The 21,916-nt window shown below is 38.8% G+C and overlaps 1 protein-coding gene across 1 annotated transcript; it reads left to right on the top strand.

The window, feature by feature from the left end:
• Positions 1 to 1,938: 1,938 nt before the first annotated feature.
• Positions 1,939 to 20,446, top strand: vegfd (vascular endothelial growth factor D). Its single transcript, XM_020939023.2, has 7 exons — positions 1,939 to 2,049; positions 7,405 to 7,615; positions 11,885 to 12,005; positions 13,140 to 13,209; positions 16,305 to 16,432; positions 18,024 to 18,127; positions 20,277 to 20,446. The coding sequence occupies exons 1-7, from the start codon at positions 1,939 to 1,941 to the stop codon at positions 20,444 to 20,446; spliced, it is 915 nt and encodes a 304-aa protein (XP_020794682.2).
• The last annotated feature ends 1,470 nt before the right edge of the window (positions 20,447 to 21,916 follow it).

The following is a 21,916-nucleotide window of genomic DNA, read 5'->3' as shown; positions in this document are numbered from 1 at the left end:
AACAGCCCGTTTGGTACAAATAAATTAATAATGCTAATCGTGAGTTAGCGGCTTAGCATGCTAACGCTAAAGCTAGCCTAATAGTAAATTCACTACGCAGAGTATAGACAGTTTATTTTAATAATTTGCTAAAAAGAGGCTTTTTAATGCACAGCAGACCAAGGCCACTCTCTTTGGACCCTTCTGCTGTGGATGTCAAGAGTCTCGTCCCGCGTGTGTAAGCTGCTCCTGAATCTTGCACGAGGCCGACGCAGCCGCCATTTGAACAAGCTCATGGACACGAACATGCTGTATGCCCGCCTTGTCCCCTCCTCACTGATTGGAACTACAGTGTTGTGAGTACCACTGCGCCTCAGTGCACATGCTTATTGTTTTAGCTTGCTCAGCAAGTGAAGCGGCTATTTTATATGTTTCTAAGGCCCCAACGCACTGGAGCAACATCAGGCCTGCAAGTAAACTAAACTGAACTAGTGAAATAAGTTAGTGGTTGAAAATTTGACTGAAATACAAGAGGTTTTTTTTTTTTTTTTTTTTTCCAATTGTATTGTAAATTCTAAGTGTAACAAACACACTGCTGTCATTTAATTTTAAACATTATTCTAATTCATTAAATTACAATTTTTTTGCATTTTATACAGTTTGTGTGCGCATATTATTGTTGGTGTATATTAGCAGAGATTCCATTGGGTTACATACATATAAATATAAATTCATGTATTCTTAGTGGGTTTTAAAAAATTAAGTATCTAAAATATTCCTGCTAAGTGGAGGCACCGCCAAACAAAGTTTTATTAGATTTTTAGTTGTATCTCCTCAGTATTTAAAAGTAACTGTACCCAGGGCCCCGCCCATAGTACTACCACCATTCAATTAACACATTAGATACATGGGATGGGTGCTACATGCAGTTTTGCATTTTGGGTCCTACTTCTGCTCCAGATGTGACATACATGGGCCCAGATACAAGCGGTAGTTGAGGAAAATGCTAAGGTAAAAGCAAAGCTACTGGATCTCGAAGGCAGGAGCCATCGCAACAACATCCAAATTACTCTTGAGTCATCCAGGGATAAAATATATAATTATACTTTTTATTATCACACTCATTATTATAATTACTACTACTACGACTAAAGCAACTACTACTAATAAACTCCTAATTAGCAGCATGCAAAAATAACAATATATCGTATTGTTTAATGTGATGATACAATATCGATATTGTGGGCTGCTGTATCGATAAATCGCCAAGAGTATTTTTTTGGTATATTTTACTAAATTATTTTGTTACAGCACTACAGTTTTGTTGCTTGTTCAGAGGAAGGAAACTTATTTATGCGACACATTTGACATTTTCACTGTTTTGATGATTAAAATGTTTGTGTTTCATATGAATTTTGCACAAGAAGACTTTTAGTATCACAGCCATGATTCAGGCATTATTTTTCATTGGACCATATTGAATTGATTTGAAATCTATCGTATCGAACCGAAAGTGCACTGTATCGATGTATGTATCGTATTGGCAACTTCTTAATGATATCCAGCTCTATTCTTAATACTGGTATTTCTGCTGCTACTACTATTAGAAAGACTAAGCTAAGGACAAAAAAAGGATTTTATTGGACATTAGACCAAGATCAAGATCCAGATACATTAAAAAACTTTCAAATCTCAAACCATTCATCTCTCCGCTCCTGGGGCACCCCACGCAGGTCACCACACTGTCCAGTCCAGCTGGAGCATCAAACGTCTGGACCTCTCTGTGAGCGAACTGGGGCAGAGAGCGAGTGTGTGTGTGTGTGTGTGTGTGTGTGCGTGTGTGTGTGTGTGTGGTCCAAACCAAACACTCAGCTGCTTGGGGGACTGGAGAGGTTGTGAAATCTAGCAACTTGAGTTAAAAACTGGAATAAGTTGTGAGAAAGACGGACTTGCAGTGAAATGGTAACGCTGCAGAAGAGTCTATGGAGGATTTCCTTTTTGTTGAGTTTGATTGTGGAGCTGAGTTGGATTCACAGTGGATACAGCATGCACCGGGAGGCAGGGAGTAAGGTAAGAAATCATAGCGTAATTATCCGTTTTATTATGAAATGTTTTTCCAGACACAGGTCACTTTAAAATGTCTGGTATTAGTCATTCACCACACTCAATATGCAAATTTTCTGTAGCCACAGCTGCCCTGGGACTGACAGACACAAGGCCAATCTGCACCATAGGCCCCTCTGTCAACCAACCACTCACCCACACACCACATCTACAGTTCACTCACTCACAATCACTCACTCACTTTCCCTTGTACACATGGTGACGTTGAGCCATTGCTGAAGTCACAAATGCCTTCGGACTGACTGATAGACAGTGATGAGAAGAATACTTTGAACATGTATTTAGTTTTAGGATATTGAATACCTGCACTAACATGTATTTTGTAACATATTCCAACACATGGTCCAATCAGAGTACTGTATTCTGAATACCGTCTTTTTCGGACTCGCTCCGGAGTCGCACCAGTGAAAATATGAGTCACACCGAACTATAAGGCGCACTTTATGGGGGTAATTTCTTTTATAAAATCAGAGACCAGGAACTGACATTTGATCTTGAAAGGCAAGTTTTAGTAATAATAACAGAACAGAGAACAACATCCTGAATAGGCGTCTGGTATGTTGACGTAACCTATGAACAGTTATTCAGAGCATAAACAACAGAACAGAACAAGTTTACCAAACTCTCGATCTCACTCCAAATCACTAAATCCACTAAATTCTTTATCCTCTGTGTCACTTCTGAACTTCTCTGGAGGTAAATGAAGCGCCGCTTCCTCTTCTGTGTAGCTGTCGTCACACTCTGCATCAGTTCCAGTTAGAATTATTCCAGCCTTTCTGAATCCTGACAGGATGGTTTCAGTTGTCACTGGAGTTCAGGCTTTGTCGATCCATCCAACGACTTCCAGGAAAGTTGCATGGTGCACCCTCCTGGTTACTGTGAAGCTGTGTTCTCCATCCCCGCATTTCACCAGTCCCTCATAAGTTTCTCTTTCTTTCTGCTGCTCGATTACAGTTTTCAGCTGAATATTCCGCTACTTGCAGCAGGACAGAGGCTTTTCCTGCTGGATACATGTGCAGTAGAGTGAAGTGAGTGATAGGAGCAACAGATACTGACACACAAGCCTAGAGCCTCATGGCTGTCAATGTGAACATTTTTATATATAAGTCGCACCGGAGTATAAGTCGCAGGAAACACCCAAACCATGAAAAAAAAGTCAGACTTATAGTCTGAAAAATGCAGCACTTAGAATGCTTTTACATTGAGTTGCATTTAAATTATAGATTAAAGATGCAAAATAAGATTAAAATCAGCTTCAAATTTGCTTCACTGTTAGTTGTTAGTATGCATTTCATGTCACTCATTGGGGAAGTAAAAATCACACACAAGAGCGTTTTTTTTAATTGTGTACAGTTTGAAGTCTAAATAATGTGATCTCATACCTCCTATCAGGAAAAGGAACACGATATATATATAATGTTATTTTATTTTTTTTCCTTTTTCCACTTGCTCCACTTGTACATACTGTCCATTCACATTAAACCACTTTAAGGGACCTATTACTCAGAATGCGTCAGAGCTTTTGTACAAGTATTCCTATTCTCAAACCACTCACACACACATAGATTTTCTCCCTTTAACTTTACCTCTATTAGATCATACAAAGAAAGTAATGAGATTAATTTACTTACAAAACTTCAAGGGGTAATTTTCACCAGTTATACTTCACAGACAAAAATATCACTGGTTTCTTGCTTTTAAGTTCCGCCTGGATCTCAATGGGTGACCCACAGACCAACTCCGGACCACAACCGGCTCTGGACCGGCCCACCAGACCCCAACCCCAATTTGGATGTGTCAATTCAGATACATTTATTACCGACATTGTTCACAGTCAGACTCTCATCATCTTTAGGTGTAATACCTAAAACACTGTTGTGTACCATGTTTGGAGTTTCTCATGTTTGGTTTTAGATTAGAGACAAATGGACACAACCACACATTTACTAGAGGTCATTATTAAGTGCAGTGTTGGGGAGTCAGAGTACAAATTATGAGTAACTGTATTCAGTTACAGCAGTGCTTCTCAATTATTTTCTGTCATGCCCCCCCAGGACGAATAAAACATCTCGCGCCCCCCCGCGTGACTATAGATAGTATCATTTGTCTATAAAATTGTTATAAGTACACCTGTGCGTAACACTGCCACCTTATATGACGCCAACAACGCTCGCTGGTTTACTGAAGTACCAGTCACAAAGCGGGATGATTGTCGGCAATATTCGGCACGTTTTCGCTGAAAAAACTCAAGCGGCTTATCAGAGTGATCGGGGTGTAATGTATTTAAGTGACGCCTTAATTTATTGGGCTTCATGCTGTCGGCTGCCAACATTTTTAGACACAGTAAGCACACCGGTCTTTCCTCGTCTCCCACCGTAGTCACAGTGAAGCCAAGCGCTACATACGCTTCGTCATATTTCCTCGTCTTAGCTTTCGGGAGATTTTCGTTTGTCTCTTTATCTCCGTCTCTCTCCGCCTGTCTTCTCATCCCTGTTAAATATTTTTTCATGGTGTCACTTGAGGGTCTGCTACACTTCGTGTCTACACTTCATACTCAAACTCTGTGCTGTGTGCAAAGCGCGCATGCTCAGTGCAAACAAAACTCCTACACCACCGAGCGAATGCTCCCTGCGCACACTCTGCCAATGAGAGCGCAACTGCCCCCTAATGTAGTGGAAGTGCAATTGCACTTTATTCTAAAGGCCCGTTCAGACCAAAGCGTCAAAGCGTCCACTTTCTATGTAAAGTCTATGTGGACGCGCGACTAGAGCGTCCTGCGTTTTTGCGGCGCGTTTTCGGCGTCAGCGCGGCGCGAATCTGGCGTCAGCGCAGCGCGTCTTCAGCGTTTTGGCGTCAGCGGCCAAGACGCGCGTCCAAGGCGTCAGCGTCAAGAAGTTGAAAATGCTGAACTTTTCGCGTCAGACGAGCCGCGTCAACCAATCAGGGACGAGTATCCAGAGACGCAGCGACGTTATTATCAGGAAGAAAGACCCGAGAACCAGAACGAGAACCACAAACATGAACGGAGAATAAATATATACGCCACAATCACCGAGCCGATCGCGAGGACTACACCAGGACCGGACCAGGACTAAACCAGGACTAGACCGAGACTAGACCGAGACTAGACTGAGACTCTAAACAAGGACTAGACCGGGACTAGACCGTGATTAGACCAGGACTAGACCGGGACTAGACCGGGACCAGACCGGGACTAGACCGTGATTAGACCAGGACCAGACCGGTATTAGACCAGGACTAGACCGGGACTGATCCAGTGTCATTAGCGGAGTAGAAATATATATACGCCCCGGTCGTCGACCCGATCTCCTCCTTTGATGTTTTATGTCATAAAAACACTCTCTCAGTCTGGTCTGACATTGTTTCGGGAAAAGACCGGGACCGGGCTCTTGTTTCCAGGGAAACGGACGCGCGTCAAGTATTTTTGTCCCGTTCGTCCACGGCGTCAAAGATGCGCGTCGGGGGCGTCTGAACTCAAATGCAAAGGCGTCCAAATAGAGGCGTCAAGGCGTTTTTTTACGCTTTGGTGTGAACGGCCCTTAAGACAGTAAAAAAAATCAAAATAAAAAAATAAAAAAGCATGCTCCCCGAGGTCAAACGCGCCCCCCTTGACGGAGCCTCGCGCCCCCCTGTTCTTTGAAGAGAACAGACAAGAATTTTCAGGATGTGGTTGCAACGTTCATGTAGTTTAAAAAAAAACAACAACATGACAATATCAAGTAATCCAAAGTATTCAGATTACATTACTCTCTATAAGTAATTTAATGGATTAAGTTACAACCTACATTGTGGGGTGTGTAATCTGTAAGGGGAATACATTTTAAAAGTAACCTTCCCAACACTGATTAAGTGCTATACCTAAAAGGAGTCCATGAACAATGTTAATTTAGTCTGGCAAAGTGCACAACCCTAACTGAGGTGTAGTGGCTATATGATGCCTGTGTTGCTTGGTGGCGGAAGGTAGAATTGGGTGTAGTAAAAATGATGACATGCTGAATGCAATGTAAAACGAAGATCTGGATCTGGTATGTGTTTGGGATGGTTGATAAATGAATGGTTCCACTGGCACACTATCACAGCAGCTGTGTACGGATATGAACACAGAGCAGGAATATTGCAAAGATGAATACTAAAATAAAACCAGAAAGAGAAAGCACTATCGGTTGTTGCGTTTGTTAGATTATTTTGATCTTCGGACATGCTTGAATCAGGCAAAGATACGTTTTGTCTTCTTTGTGTCTTTTATTTTAACATATGCGACATAAAAATAACAGCAGCAAGATCCCGCGTTTTTATCCAACAAGACAGCGGAAGTGAACTCGACAGGAAGTGAAAAAAAAAAAAAAAAAGCATTCACAGTACAAAATAAAGTGCATAATAAAGTTAGAATAAAATAATATGAGAACATAAATCTAACATCGGTCAACAAAAATTACACCTATCCAACCAATTTCTGCACACACCTTTAACACTTCCACGCCCTCACACACCCACGCTCACTATGCCCAAGTCATGTCTTCTATGAGGTACACAACTGTACACTTTCCAGTTATTTATTGCAGTTCAAGTTGTGCAAGTCCAATGAAGAGCTTGAAATGGTACAGAACTGCCAGAGGTTAGAAAAAGTTAAAAGATACAAAACACAAGTCCAAGCTCTGCCAAAACTACCTCAGGAAAAAAAAAAAAAAAAAAAAGACACAAGATGGTGAACTTGAAAACATGGAGTGTCCAGCACAGTCTCCAGATTTAAACCCCATCGAGCTGGTTTGGGATGAACCGGACAGAAGAGTGAAAGTCAAACAACCTACAAGTGCCACACATTTATGGGAACTTCTGCAACAGACTTGGAAAGAACTTTGTGAAGAATATTTGATTTATATTGTAAAAAGAACGAGCCACGAGTGTGTTCAGCTGTTATATCTGCCAAAGGTGGACACTTTTATGAATCAAAAGTTTAGAATATGTTTTAGTTAACAGTAAACAGCTGGAAAAAGTATGATATATAACTTTTGACCAGGCAGTGTATATATGCAATCATATGCACTATTGATGAGTTAGGTAGTACACTTAAAGTTGATGAGGAAGTCTGACTCTGAACAATGTGGTAATTAACTCAACAAAGTGTGTTTAATAATATATTGTGATGTGTAAGATACTATGTCCAAGTAATTTCCCTTGTGGGCCCATAAAGTTTGTCTATCTAAGTCCGACTAAGTGGAGGTAGACTTGAGATGATGTACACGAGTTGAGAAAGCGCCTCAGTTTCTGTGTGGTCTGCAGGTGCTGAGGCAGTGGGAGCGGCGGGTGCGTGCGGCCTCCAGTCTGGACGAGCTGCTACGATTGGCCGATTTCCCCGACTGGAAACTGTGGAAGTGTCGCCTTAAACTGCAGAGACCAGAGACCCAGACAGAGCCCCCGTCCCCCCACAGCTCAGGGTCTCACCGCTCCACACGATACGCAGCTCAGTCCTACAGCCTGGAGATACTCAAAGGTACTGTCCGTGGGTACAGTTATGTTAGGCTAGTTTACTTGCCATTTGTAGTTAAAGGTCTAATATTGGTGGGTTTCAGATGACATCACAGCACTTTATAGACCAATACTAATTCAGACAGATGGGGGCAGTGACAAATAATATTGTTAAAATGCAAAATTATGTTGTAATATAATCTGTGTGTCATTTGTTCATTTGTGTTTCAGTATAAAACCAAAAATAAAAAAACAAAAAAAACAACTCTTTTCTTCATTATTTGTCTCCAAAACCAAAATTAAAAAAACAGATAATGATTAGTTTTTTCAGTTTTCGGTTTTGTGTTTGAATGAATAATGGAAAAAAAAGGATAATGGCCATTTCCAGTTTCCATAACTTCAGTGACTGCGATGCCGGACTTTTGCGCCGCATACGTACTGAACAAGGACTAAACCAGGACTAAACCAGGACTAAACCAGGTCCGGGACCAGACCAGGACTGACACTGGGATCAGACAAGAGCTGAGACCAGGATTGAGACCAGGAACAGGACCAGGACTGAGACCGGGACTGAGACCGGGACTGAGACCGGGACTGAGACCGGGACTGAGACCAGGACTAGACCAGTACCAGACCGGGACTACACCAGTACTGAGACCAGGACTAAGACTGGGACTAGACGGGGTCTGAAAATGGTTTAGCCCTGTTTTAGTCCTGATTCAGTCCTGGTTCGCAATCACAGAAGTCAAGGAAGTCATGAAAACGGGAAACGTTGTCAATTTTTTCCATTCTTCATTTAGATACAAAATCAAAAACTGAAAAAAAAAATTATTTTGAAAAATGAATGAACGAATGATACATGGATTAGATATAGTGAGTTTTTGGGTTTAGTCAATAACTGAAAATATCAGGTTCAACATTTGTGAGTTTACGTTTTGGATATTTCATGGCAAAGTACAATGTAATCAATAAGGAAATCATCACAACTAGAATCTGAAAACAAGGATTGTGAACTTTTAGCCACATTATAATGTTGTTACCTAATCAAAAACATACCTGGAGTTGATTGAGTAATCCTTTATAATTAGTCTGTCTACATCTCCAAAGCTCAAGTAGTTTTTAAGTTAACAGCTACCTTTTACATTTTGTTCAGTAGAGGTTGGCAATTCATGGGCTGAAATTATGCAAATGATTCTACTGAAAGTGTATAAAGTTTAAAAACAAAGTGGAGCACTTCCTGTATTACCACATGGCATCACAAGTGTTTTCTTTTTGAGAGGAGAACTCATCTTAAATATGCAGGATTTGTGTGAATGGAACTAAAACCAACTCCAGGTTTGTTTGTGATGAGGAAACAACATTATTACATTATTCTAGAGATCAGAGAAGAGGAAATATGGGCCCATTAAAATCCACAAAAGCCAGCCAACCAGGAGGCTTTCAAAGGTGCGGTGATAAACGTTCAGCAAGATCTTATCAGGATTTATGTGAATTCTCTTCCACAAAAAGAAGAGACGCTGCCAGATCAAAAGGTCAGTCAACATCAACATCAGCAGTTACAACAGGTAAAAAACACCACTGTTTCAACTAAAATCAGTTACAAGTTCACAGTTCTTCGATATGTTCAGTTCAGTGAGGACCGTAGCCATAGCAATTCATCATTTCAAATCTGCTTAAAGATGCACTATGTAACTTTTTGATTTCTGGTCCATCACCTCTACCGTACATTTATTCAGTTACACGTGGTTTTAGAACTCAAAATTACCTAGAAAAACAAGCATTTTGACTGTGAGTGGGGTCGCCTCTCCACAGATCTACCATGTAACTTTTTGTCTCCATGAAGATATAAAGGTTTAATTTCATACTGTTAAACATTCCAGACAAATCAATAACATCTCCATAGAGAAAAGTGCTTGATGCAACCTCCCCCAGAAAAGTTACACAATGAAAATTTTGTATTGTTATTGCCATTATCATCGCAAATAAGAATTCAAAACATTGTATTATATCTTTTGGTGGAGAGACTTCAAAATGTCTAGCAAATAAAAAGGATGCAAACTCTTGGTCTGAAAAAAGAACCTAATAACATAAAATATCAGAAGACCAAATTAACCTCATTGGACTAAATAAAAAGGAAGCTGAAACTCATATATAGATAAATATAATACTTTTGAATGGATAAAAGTCCTTGAAAAGGCCCTTTGTGACTGAAATACACACAAAAATATCAAAACACACTGCAAAATATACATTGTATCCAAGTACATCTTGAAGTGGGATTTTTCTTTTATATATAGAGTGAATTTTTGCTCATATTAGTTTAATCAGTAGCTTTTATGTTATGTTAGACCTTCTTGTCTCTACGGAGATGTAATTTCTTTGCCTGGAAATAGCTGGTATAAATTGAACAGTACTGTATGTACTGTATCTTGTGTATACAGTATTCAATTAGAGGTGTTTTTATTGATCAAAAATACATGCAGTCTTACTGTGAGCGGGGTCACGTCTCACAGACCAAAAGTCTCACTAAACTGAGTCCAATTTTATCAGATGCTGATCTTGAAATGATTGTTCACTCTTTTATTTAATCAAGAGTTTTGTAATTCTCTTTTTACTTGTTTTAACACTTCTACACTTAAGCAGCTGCAACTTGTACAAAACGTGACCACAAGGTTTTTAACAGGAGCAAACAGGCAAGCCCACATTACACCGATGTTATCTTCGCTGCATTGGCTTCCTTTTAAGTTCCGTGTTGATTTCAAATTCTTGGTTTTAACTTACAGAGTGTTAAATGAACAGGCACCCCAGTACATCAGTGAATTACTGCACAGCTGCTCCTCAGGCCACACCTTCCAACCCTCAAGTCTCAGGGTGACGTGTGCTTTCAGGCTGTGGCTCCCAAATTACAGAATGCCCTACCCCTAGTCCTCCATGAGGCAGACTCTATAGACTCTTTTTTTTTTTTTGCTTACTTGGTTACTTACTGACTGACTGACTTACTTAGTTACTTACTTACATAATTATTTACATAGTTACTTAGTTACTTCCTTACTTAATTACTTACTTACTGACTTACTCGCTTACTTACTTACCTGCTTACTTACTTACCAGCTTACTTACTCACTCACTCACTTACTTACTTACTTACTTACTTACTTACTTACTTAGTTACTTACTTACTCACTTATTTACCCACTTACTTACAGATATGACCTGTAATTTGACCTGGTGTTGCCACCTGATAAGTTCCAGTGCCATACTGTGGGACATTCCAAGCACCTCCCACAGAAACGTAACATTGTGCAGCCTTAAGAGACTATCTGCAGTTCCAAACGTTTAGACAACTACTTGCAGATCAAAGTATTATTGTTTCTGTTATAATGGAGAGGGGTTGCAGGTCATTTCCGATTGGCTGTTTCCTCTCACTTGACTTGACTGACAGCCGAGAATTCAAAGGATCGAGGTACGAACAGAATTTCAAAGGCCTAAAACAGATTTTGGCACCAGCCCCCTGCTTTAATAAGTAGCACAACAGCGCCATCTGCTGCCAAAAATCTTCAGAGATATGTCAGGTCTGAAATAAAAAGGTCTTGTTATAAGAACGCCTTTGAATTATGTTATCTGAAGACCAAACACAGGAAATTAAAGCCTCACAGTACAACTAGTACTACTTATGTTAAATTTCACAACCATCTTTGCCGTTTTTTTAGGACTAAACTGATTTTAAATGGTATTCTAGTAAATATTCTGTTCTGAGTGAAAATGACATGAACATATTATTGCTTAGTCTGGAATGCTTATTTATTTAGCATTAAACTACCAGATTACAGGTCAGATCTTGGGAGGGAAGGGAAGAGCCCACTCACACTCAGAGGATGACTGTTTTTCTAGCAACTAATGCACTTGTAATTGAATAAATTTAAGATAAGTTTAATGCCATACAGTGGGACATTCCAGGCGAAGCAATGACATCTCCATGGATAAAAGCAAACAGCAGACCCTCCTTCAACAAAAGTTACATAGAGCATAAGTTACTACAAACTATATCTTAAAATGGGATCCATATTTTATACAGAATTATGTTTTGATCATTTTAGTTTTACCAGTAACTTTTATATTATGTTAGACCTCCTTGTCTCCATGGAGATGTAATTGCGTTGCCTGGAATGGTTCACAATATGGCATTAAGGTTACACATCTTGCATGGACTGTATTCAATTACAGGAAGTCATGAATGCATTCTTGTTAAAAAGTGACATAGTAAACCTTCAACTTTGTATGTCCGTGGTTCCAGCCGTGGATGAGGAGTGGCAGAGGACTCAGTGCATGCCCAGAGAGACGTGTGTGGACGTGGCCAAAGAGCTCGGCACAGAACCCTCTGTGTTCTTCAAACCTCCGTGTGTCTCCATACACAGGTCTGTCAACAGAACAGTAGTTTAGATTAATTTAGTTTTATTCTGTACTTGTCAGGAGCATGTGCAAAGTCATTAATCTTATAAAAGTAAAGATGTTCTGTACCTGGTGTTTCATTGGCTTGCTCCTCTGCCTTAAATAAAGTAGGTCCTTTGGCACCATTTGCGTGATGAAGGCCCAGTCGCCTAAACATCGCTCCACTCTAAATAAAGCTCACTTTTTGTAAGCTAGGCGGAGTGCGGCAGTCTTTTTGTTTTTGATTTTGACGAGCATTAGGCAAACGCTCTCTAACGCACCTGGCTTCCCTAAAATACTTCCTCTCCCTAAAATACTAAAACCCACATAAAGAAAAAAGTAGAAATAATAATAGCAATAGTAGCAATAATAGTAGTATTTGTTGTAGTAGTAATAGTTGCAGGAGTAGGAGTAGGAGTAGTAGTAGGAGTAATAGTTGTAGTAGTTATAATAGTAGCAGTAGTAGTAGCAGCAGCAGCAGCAGCAGCAGCAGCAGCAGTAGCTGAAGTGGGTAGTAGTAGTAGTAGTAGTAGTAGAAATATTAGTAGTATTAGTTGGTAATAACACATAAGAAACTACTTTATAATTATGTATGTATGTACGTAGTAGTAAGCAGTAGTAGTACTACTTGTAGTAGTAAGCAGTTGTAGTAGTAGTAGTAGTAGTAGTTAGTAGAAGTAATAGTTACAGTAGTAGTAGTAATAGTAGCAGCAGCAACAGCAGTAGTCGAAGTGAGTAGTAGTAGTCAAATTGAGTAGTAGTAGAAATATTAGTAGTATTATTTGGTAATAACATATAAGAAACTTTACTTTAGAATTATGTAAAGTAGTTTTTCCAGTTTGTAATTTTCTTGTACTGTACCACGTTGGTTTCCTGCAGACTGTACTTGACCACTTCTACAATTTCCCACACAAACCTGATTTAATTTAAACTATAGTCCTACATAAACACATAAATACAGCCTCTCTACTGTTGTGAAAACTCTATAATCATTTCAATTACTGCACTGAGTCATTACAGGGCACCAAGAACAACTCCTCTCTCCATCTTATGTTGTTTTTACATAACTGTAAGTTCACATAACGCAGTGTTGTGTGTTTGTGTTTACTCTGTGGACAAAGGTGCAGTGGCTGTTGTAACCAGGAGGGAGTCACATGCAGAAACATCACCACTGTCTATGTCAACAAAACTGTGAGTATTCAGTTTCTACATTTTAAAGTGCACATATTACACTTTTTTCTGTTGTTTCCTCGTCACAAACACACCTGGAGTTGTGTTTTGTTTCACTCACACATGTATAACTCACAAATCGTGCATATTTAGGCCGAGTCCATCTCTCAAACTGAAAACACTCTGTTCCAACTTATGTCGTCAAGTGGTAATACAGGAAGTGCTCCACTGTGCTTTTAAACTCCACACACCTTCACTAGAATTATTTGGATATTTTCAGTCATAGAATTGCCAGTCTCTACTAAACAAAAGATAAATGGTAGATGTTAACTTGAAAACTACGGCAAAACAGAAACAAAACACAACTCCAGGTATGTTTTTAAGCTATGTATCATTCGTTTATTCATTTTTCAATATAAAACCAAAAATAAGAAAAAGAAAAAACAACTTCTTCATTGTTTCTAAAACCAAAATGAAAAAACGGATAACGATTTGTTTTTTTTTTTGTTTTTTTTTTTTCATTTTTCCATTTTGTGTTTAAATGAATAATGGAAAATAACAGATAACGACCTGTTTCCCGTTTCCATCACTTAAACTGCAATGCGGGACTTTTGCGCCTCATACGGACTGGACCAGAACTGAACCAGGACTTCAACAGGTCCGGGACTAGACTGGAACCAGAAAAGGACTGTAACCAGGACTTAGACCGGGACCAGGACTGAGACCGGGAATGAGGCTGGGACCAGACCAGGACCAGGCTGTGATTCAGACCCAGACTGAGACGGGGACCAGACCGGGACCAGACCAGGACTGAAAATGGTTTAGTCCTGGTTTAGTCCTGATTCAGTCCTGGTTCAGTCCGTATGTGGTGCAAAAGTGCAGCATCGCAGTTTAATTCACGGAAACAGGAAACAGCCGTTATCCATTTTTTCCATTATTCACTTAAACACAAAATTGAAAACTGAAAAAACAAATCATTATGTATTTTTTCATTTTGGTTTTGGAGACAAATAATGACGGTAATATTTTTTTGTTTTTTTTGTTTTCCTATGTTTGGTTTTATATTGAAAAATGAATGAATGAATGATACACAGATTGTTTTTGATGAGGAAACAACATTATAACATGACTAAACGCTCAACAAGAGTCAATTTTGTGAAATATAAATATATAAATAAGACCTTTAAATAATATCTAATAATTCTATCAGTATTGGGATCTTCACATTTTTGGGGCTCCTCTGTACCATATATTCACTACTACAAAAGAACTACCTGGAGGACTGGGGGTATAAGGACTAGTGTGATTGGTCAAACAGGTATCCTCACTTCAAACTCTGTCCCCACAGCCTGATGTTTGTAACCAGAAACACCTGGCTGTAATCAGGGCAGTCCTGCGTGATGTCACATAGTACTTAAAATAGCACACACTCACTTTTTTTGACTGTTTTAGAATTAAGTTATACTAAAATTGCCAAAAAAAGAACCTCGAACAGCAGATAATACAATTAAAACACCATGTATATACACAATTGCAAAGTAGCAAAAAGTAAATGTAGTGTTTGATTCCACTTTAAATAAGAAAACTGGGGAAAAAAAATGACCAAAGCAAAGTACAAAAACATGTTAACCTTATTTTTCACTGTGGGAAAACAATTGTTACTGTTGAAAGAGAGGAAATTGTTTTGTTTTGCACTTGTTAAAATAGGAAACCTTTGGATACTGATGTGTGCAGCAGAATGAACCCAGCGTGCGTTTCATCACTTTTATTTTGAGTATTTTCTGTCCAGAGAAGAGACTATTTCTCTGCCTCTCATTTGTATTTTACTCTTTTATACACAATTGTACATCTCCATTTTCGCAAACTTCTTAAAGGTCGATTGTGTAATTTTTCTGGTGGAGGCTCCGTCAAATGCTTTTCTCCATGGAGATGTTATTGCTTTGTCTAGAATGATTCATAGTCTGGTATTATTTCTTATTTATTTATTTGTAAAGGGACAGCACATATTAATGAACATTTAAAATGTAAATATGTAGCGATTTTAGCCAACATGGTTAATTTTTATTAAACTTAAATTATCTTCATGGAGACCAAACCAGACCAAGTTACATGTCAGAATGCCTGTTTTTCTAACTGAATAAATGTAAGGCAGAGCTGTTTGATGTCATATTGTGGAACATTCCAAGCAGGTGACAGATAACCAGATTCATCAGCCGGTTTCACTTTGTGGAAACCGTCTGACCTCACAGCATTAGGATTCATTCACTTGATGGTAGGCAGGTATTTTTTTCATTTAACCAATCGCTGCTATTTGGTCGTGACGTATGTAACAGGACTAACTGTTTATTAAGCTTTTCCCAAATCCTGTAGGAAAAAGGGCAATAACGTCTTTCCCCATAATAAAATTCACTGAGCATTCTCTTTGTTCCGGCTTTAAATCCTCGACCTCAGGAATCGTTGCCAACACAGAATGTATGGCTCTTCGCTGATTGGCTGATGCACGGACTCGCACTTCCAGGATTCTTGCAAACCGTCTAGTTTATTATTCCAATTCCTGACCTAGTCGCTGGAGAGAAATGAAATTGAGTGGAGGCACTAGGTGGCACCAGCCTGGCCAGGTGACAGACCCTCCACCAGAAAATGTTACACAATGCATCTTTAAGTCTCATATTATTGCATTATAATTTTCGTTTCTTGACATTTCATAGTTTACTTTCAAGGTGCACTGTGTAACTTTTCAGATGGGGGTCTGTCACCTACTTGTTTCTGGATATGTCATTGCTCTGCTTGGAATGTTCCACAGTATGACATTAAACAGCTCTATCGTTCATTTATTAAATTACAGATGGTTTTATAGCTCTAAATATCTAGAAAAACAGGCATTCTGACTGTGACCAGAGTCGCCTCTCCACAGATCTGACCTGTACTTTGGTCTGGTTTGGTCTTGAAGATGGAAAAGTTTAATACCAGACTGTGAAACATTACAGACAAAGCAACAACATCTCCATGGAGAAAAGCATTTGACAGACCCTCCACCAGAAAAGTTACACAATGCACCTTTAACTTTGGAGTTCATTTAACCCAAGATTGTTCTCCTCTTTCTTGTCTGTGTCCAGGTTTTGAGCGTGATCCCATTCAAGTTTGTCCCTGAGCCAATCTTAATCAAAGTGGCCAATCACACAGAGTGCAGGTGTCTGGAGCCCGCCATCATCCGCCGTAATGCCCAGCCTGACGGTGGCACCAGGTGAGCCCCCTACACACACACACACACACACACACACACACACACACACACACACACACACACAGACACACACACACACACACAACCATCACATCACAACTGCAGTTTTAAAAGTTCAGTATGTAATTTTCTGAAGGTCGAGCGAAATGTTCATCAGTTACCATGATGACACAATGTAAACATTGGCAAACTCTGCCACAAAAGTTTTATGACTCAAATAAAAAACAACAACAACACACACACATTTTCAGGAGCTTGTGGTCAATATGAGTATTCAGTTTTGTTTTATTTTCAACAAAAAGAAAATCTGTTGACTAATGCTAGAGAGCTTGCGACTGAAGTATTATTTGAGAGAGACTTGTTCAAGGGCACAAATCATCTCAAATGTTGTAAAAAGTCATAACTTCCTGGTAAGATTGTGTTAAAATGAAGCTCAGATTAAACCTAGGTTGACTAACAGAGTTTCAGACAGAGCAGTGTCTCCAGTTAGCTTCACACCTCCAGGGAATGTTGGTGACATCAGCTGCAAAGTATCAATATCAGTAAAACGATATTTTGGAACATTATTCATGGAGCTAGAGTTTACTGTGAAATATTTTAGAAAAAGGAACAACATTTCCATGGAAAGAAGCAGGAGGGGGCCCAACCCCAGGCCAGGGAAGAGTCAGGTTTGTGAAGATGTTGGTATTTTATTCTGTTTTGCCAAAAAAGAGAAAAAGAAAAAGTTACATACGGTGGCTTTTAAGTCACAAGTTTTTCTGCATGTGTGTGATTTTTAATATTACTTGGTTTGTTGGGATAGGCCTGTACCTAGCAAATATTTAAAACAGTTTCTGTCATGTGGCAGTAGGTGAAAGGTTGAGGCGAGCAAAAGTGAGTTCTAAAACAGGAAATATTTTCATCTTACTAAGGCCCAGTTTCCACGTATGCAAGTATTTTTAAAAACTGAGACATTCCTTCATTTGTATCCATCTTTTACACACAAATAGTGAATTTGCTTCGGAAAAAAATCTTTCAGCCTAAATCAGGGGTCTCCAAACTGTAGCTCGGGAGCTACCAGAGCTCTCCACCCACTCCCAAGTAGCTCGCCAAGGGATTTCTGAATTAAGGTACACATATTGTGCTGAATAAGTCTAATTTGATTAATTAAATGCCCATTACCATTGTACAGGTATCACTTTAATGCCTAAGTTTGTAATCTAATAAGTGGATAATGGTTTATGTTTTAAAGGCATTAAACTGTGCCTCATCTAAAGCTCGCTGTGGCTCTAAATTTCTTGTGACCACTAAATCTGGTAGCTCTCTGTCATTTAGTAAAAGTAGCTCACTGGAGGAAAAAGGTTGGAGACCCCTGAACTAAATAAACATTGCATAATTTATTTTTATTAATCTAATCATAACTATATTGCAGTTTAGATGGTAGAAGATTTGACCCTTTTTACTTTGGCTGATATGTAACATTTATGGCATTAAAATACTATAAACAAAAACTATGGATGTTTTTAGTAAAATCTTAAATATAAAAATGTTTATTGAGTTTTAGTGAAATTCGTAGTCTGATGTATCCACTTTAACCCTGTGCCCTCTGTAGCTGTTCCCCCGTGGAGCCTCAGGACTCAAAGCACCTCTGTGCCAGTGGTCTGATCTGGGACTGTTCAACGGACAGATGCATCCCGTACCCGTCCTCCTCTCCAGGTCTCTCCTTGTTACACACTTTTTTTTTTTTTTTTTGCCTTAATCAACTAGTTACATAGTGATTTTTAAGATTTTGCTCTTCCTGTTACTATAGGTTAAATAGTTAAAGTGGGTTTTTATGGTTATCTAATTTTAATTTTGACTTAATCTGGTGGGATAATAACTGTTTTAAATATAAATTATAGTTTTAGACCCATCAAGAAGCAATTTGCGAAGAAAAGCTGAAAAATATGTTGAAAATTACAGTAAGCGCACTGGGAAGAATTCTGTCTAAAAAGTTCATTACAATTTACACACAAGAGACACATTTTTATGACATTTTGAACATTTTTTCAACAAAATAAAGGTGTACAATTTCAAATGATTTGAACGTTTGTTTTTGTTGCACCGCTCCTTCAGGTATTTCTCATTTTTGTGTCCATCCTTTGAAAATATCAGATTTTATGCTTTATTTAATGTTTTATCCTTTAATTTATCTTAACTTTATTCTTTAAGTTGCTCTTACTGGAATAGTACTTTTTCTAAATACTTTTTTACTCTTGACAGACCTCGATGGGGTTACATTTACTTGAGCAGTTTTAAAGAATTTGTACTTTTCAGAGTACTTGTCTAGCAGCATACTTTTACTCCTAGAACAGTAATATTTTTATTGAAGTAACTACTCTTACTTGAGTAAAGGTTTTGGTTCCTCTTCCCTCTTTGAATAAATCTACAAGTGACTAAAGGTTCATGTTGACACTGACAAAATGAAATGATCTGACCATTTGAGTTTCTTGCGACTCTCCTTCATGTATAATGTTGTTTTTTCTCATTTTTGTACCAGGTTTTATGCATTATTTAATGATTTGTCCAACTTCAAATCATCTAATTATTAATCAGATGTTACGTCCTGTTATGCTTTAAGGTGCTCTTACTTGGTTAATGTTGTTTTTCTCATTTTTGTGTCCATCTTTTGAAAACACTGCACATTATTTAATGTTTTGTCCTTCAAATTACATTAACTTCCGACCAAATAAATTATTAATCAGATGTTATGTCCCAAAGTTTCTCTTACTTGAGTATCAGTAGTAGTTTTTCCAAATACTTTTCTACTCTTACTTGAGTAATTTTTTTCAACCACTACTTTGTACTTCTACTTGAGTAACATTATTAATAGGCAGATCTATGTGGGCTACATTAAAGGTGAACTGTGCAAAATTTCTAGTGGAGGATTCGCCACCTGCTTGTCTCCATGGAAATATTTTTGCTTTGTCTAGATCAGTGCATCAGTGATGTGATCGCTATATTGAACTGTTGTGATAAAGAGGGGGCTGAGTTGAAAGGTAAAGCTCTTGATTTACCGCTCAATCCACGTTCCTCCCCTCACCTGTGGGCATGAGCTCTGGGTAATGACCGAAAGAACAGGATCATGGATATAAGAGATCGCAGTGAGTTTCCTCTGGAGGGTGGCTGGGCGCTTAGAGATAGGGTGAGGAGCTCAGTCACACACGAGGAGCTCAGAGTAGAGCCGCTGCTCGTCCACGTTGAGAGGAAGAGGGGCTATGTGTCTCGGCTGGCCTGGGAACGCCTCGGGATCCCGCCGGAGGAGCTGGAGGAAGTGTCTAGGATGAAGGAAATCTGGTAGTCCTTACTTAGACTGCTGCCCCCGCGACCCAGCCCCGGATGTGAGGAAGAAAATGGTTGGATGGATGTCTTTAATGTTCCACAGTATAGATTCAGTTTATCTATCACAAGAGAGACAAGCTGGTTACAGTGCTACGTTTCATTACAGTTCAGATCTGTGGAGACTTCTCCCCTGTTCACAGAAGAAGTGATTGTATTTTTGAGCAATAACAAGCCTGTAATGAATAAATACTAGATGGATGTGTTTAAAGTCATAAGACGGAACATTCCAGGCAAAGCAATAACATCTCCATGGAGGCAAGTAGGTAGCAGGCCCTCCACCAGAAACATTGCGCAGTGCACCTTTAACTTGAGTAACTATTTAAAGAAACTGTACTTTTCCAGTAACATACTTTTACTCCTACTTGAGTAAAATATTTGAATACTCTACCTCATAGCTTTTACTAACACATACAGGAATATTCATCCTTGAGTGCTTAGAAATATAAGTGAAATGTATTATTATTATTATTATTCTGTCCTTCAGGCTTCTCTGTGAGTTCGTGGCTGCCGGACTGTGAGATTGACGTAGACAGATGTGAGTGCGTCCAGAGACCAGAGCCGACGAACCATCCCAAAGCAGACCCCCGCTGCCCTCTGAACGCCTCCTCCTGTGCCCACAAGTACCAGCGCTTTGACCCTCTGACCTGCAGGTGATTTGAAACATGGTGGCTAGAAAGTTATTTATGTCCATTTATATATACAGTCTAAGGTTTGTTTTGTAACAGTGATGAGTTGTATTGATGTGTTGCTGCACCAGAAGTGAGGAAAAGTTTTTTTTATAAGTTAAAAAAGTATATATGAAGTATATAAATTAATTCAACTGGGGGTAGAAAAAGACAGGTCGATACATCTATTTGTACCAGACTAATACTGCCTGAATACAGTGACTCATGCAGGTTTGTCAACAGGATCACCTTCAGTCTTAACATAGTGTGAGTACATTTTTTAAAGAAAGCAAACAGCTCTATAACCAAAGACAAAGACCAAGGACTGACTGTTGAGATGTATAAATAAATGTTTTTCCTTCACTTCAACGTTCCAAATATTTACAAATTTTTCCTTTTCAGAGAAATTAGCTGACGTGTAGTTGAATCTAAAAGGATATTATACAATCTTGATTCAAAAAGTACATGAATGGATAATGTACCAAATTGCAACCTTGTGTTTTCTATTAGATAAATGTCAGTGCCATTATCCTTTGTGTTGTCATCTATAACTCTTTTACAAGAAACAGTGAATGAAAGTTTGATTAAACAATTTAAGCCTATTGAAATGGAGTCTATTGAAATGAGCCTTAGTCACTGACATGCTGAGAAAATTACTAACTTCGTTCCTTCCAGACTGGAGAAAAGTGTGTGAAAAGGCGTAATTTATAATAGTTTATAGTGTAAGGTTGTTGTACACCGGAGGTACTTGTCTGGGCACTCAAACCTACTTTGACGAACAAGTGACACAAATTAGTGGCTGTGGTTGGACAGTTAAGTGTTTTTCAGCCTTTCTGGTTCCAGACCATGTGTAGACTTGGACAAACAGTCGTCCAAGAGAAAAGAAGGACAGAGCTGTTTATTTATCTTAACCTTATGCAGCAAGATGTACTCTTGCAATATTTGTGAGTTTACAAACTCACAAAAATCCATCTTGAAAACTCTCAGGCTCAATTTACACGTACACAGGTATTTTTAAAAACATAGACATTTCCTTTCATTTGTACACGTGGGTCCGGTCAAGTGGTAACGGAGGGAAACGGCAGATTTTTGACATTCAAATAGCTCTTATTCAGAAACTAGAGGGACTATTGAAATAAGTAAAGTATCAGAATGTAGGAAAGAGTTAACACTCCAACAGGGTAAAGTTAACCCTGTGATATTCTTTCAAGTTGTTGACAAAAAATTTAAAAACTCATGTCGGTAACGGAGGGAATGAAATATGCAGCACTTTTTGGGCAATAAATACAAACAGCGATAACTAGTGGTTCTCACTTATATATCCTTAACAAACTGGTTTGAATATTTGCTTCATATAGTTTTCTATCATATGGTACTTTTTGAGTAATGAGATTTTTTATTAAGAAAGGTCATGGTAACAGAGGGAAAAGTAACGGAGGGAAAATTGTGCAAGCAAGTA

The sequence above is a fragment of the Boleophthalmus pectinirostris genome, unplaced genomic scaffold (genome assembly GCF_026225935.1).
Source record: "Boleophthalmus pectinirostris isolate CB_2022bp ecotype Guang Dong unplaced genomic scaffold, ASM2622593v1 HiC_scaffold_19, whole genome shotgun sequence".
Lineage (NCBI taxonomy): Eukaryota > Metazoa > Chordata > Actinopteri > Gobiiformes > Gobiidae > Boleophthalmus > Boleophthalmus pectinirostris.
This window is presented reverse-complemented; position numbering and strand designations above follow the sequence as displayed.

Coding starts and splice junctions, on each gene's coding strand:
- vegfd (XM_020939023.2), top strand. CDS start 1,939: ATGGTAACGCTGCAGAAGAGTCTATGGAGGATTTCCTTTTTGTTGAGT. Junction 13,210..16,304: donor CTGTCTATGTCAACAAAACT/GTGAGTATTCAG, acceptor GTCTGTGTCCAG/GTTTTGAGCGTGATCCCATT. Junction 18,128..20,276: donor GTACCCGTCCTCCTCTCCAG/GTCTCTCCTTGT, acceptor TCTGTCCTTCAG/GCTTCTCTGTGAGTTCGTGG.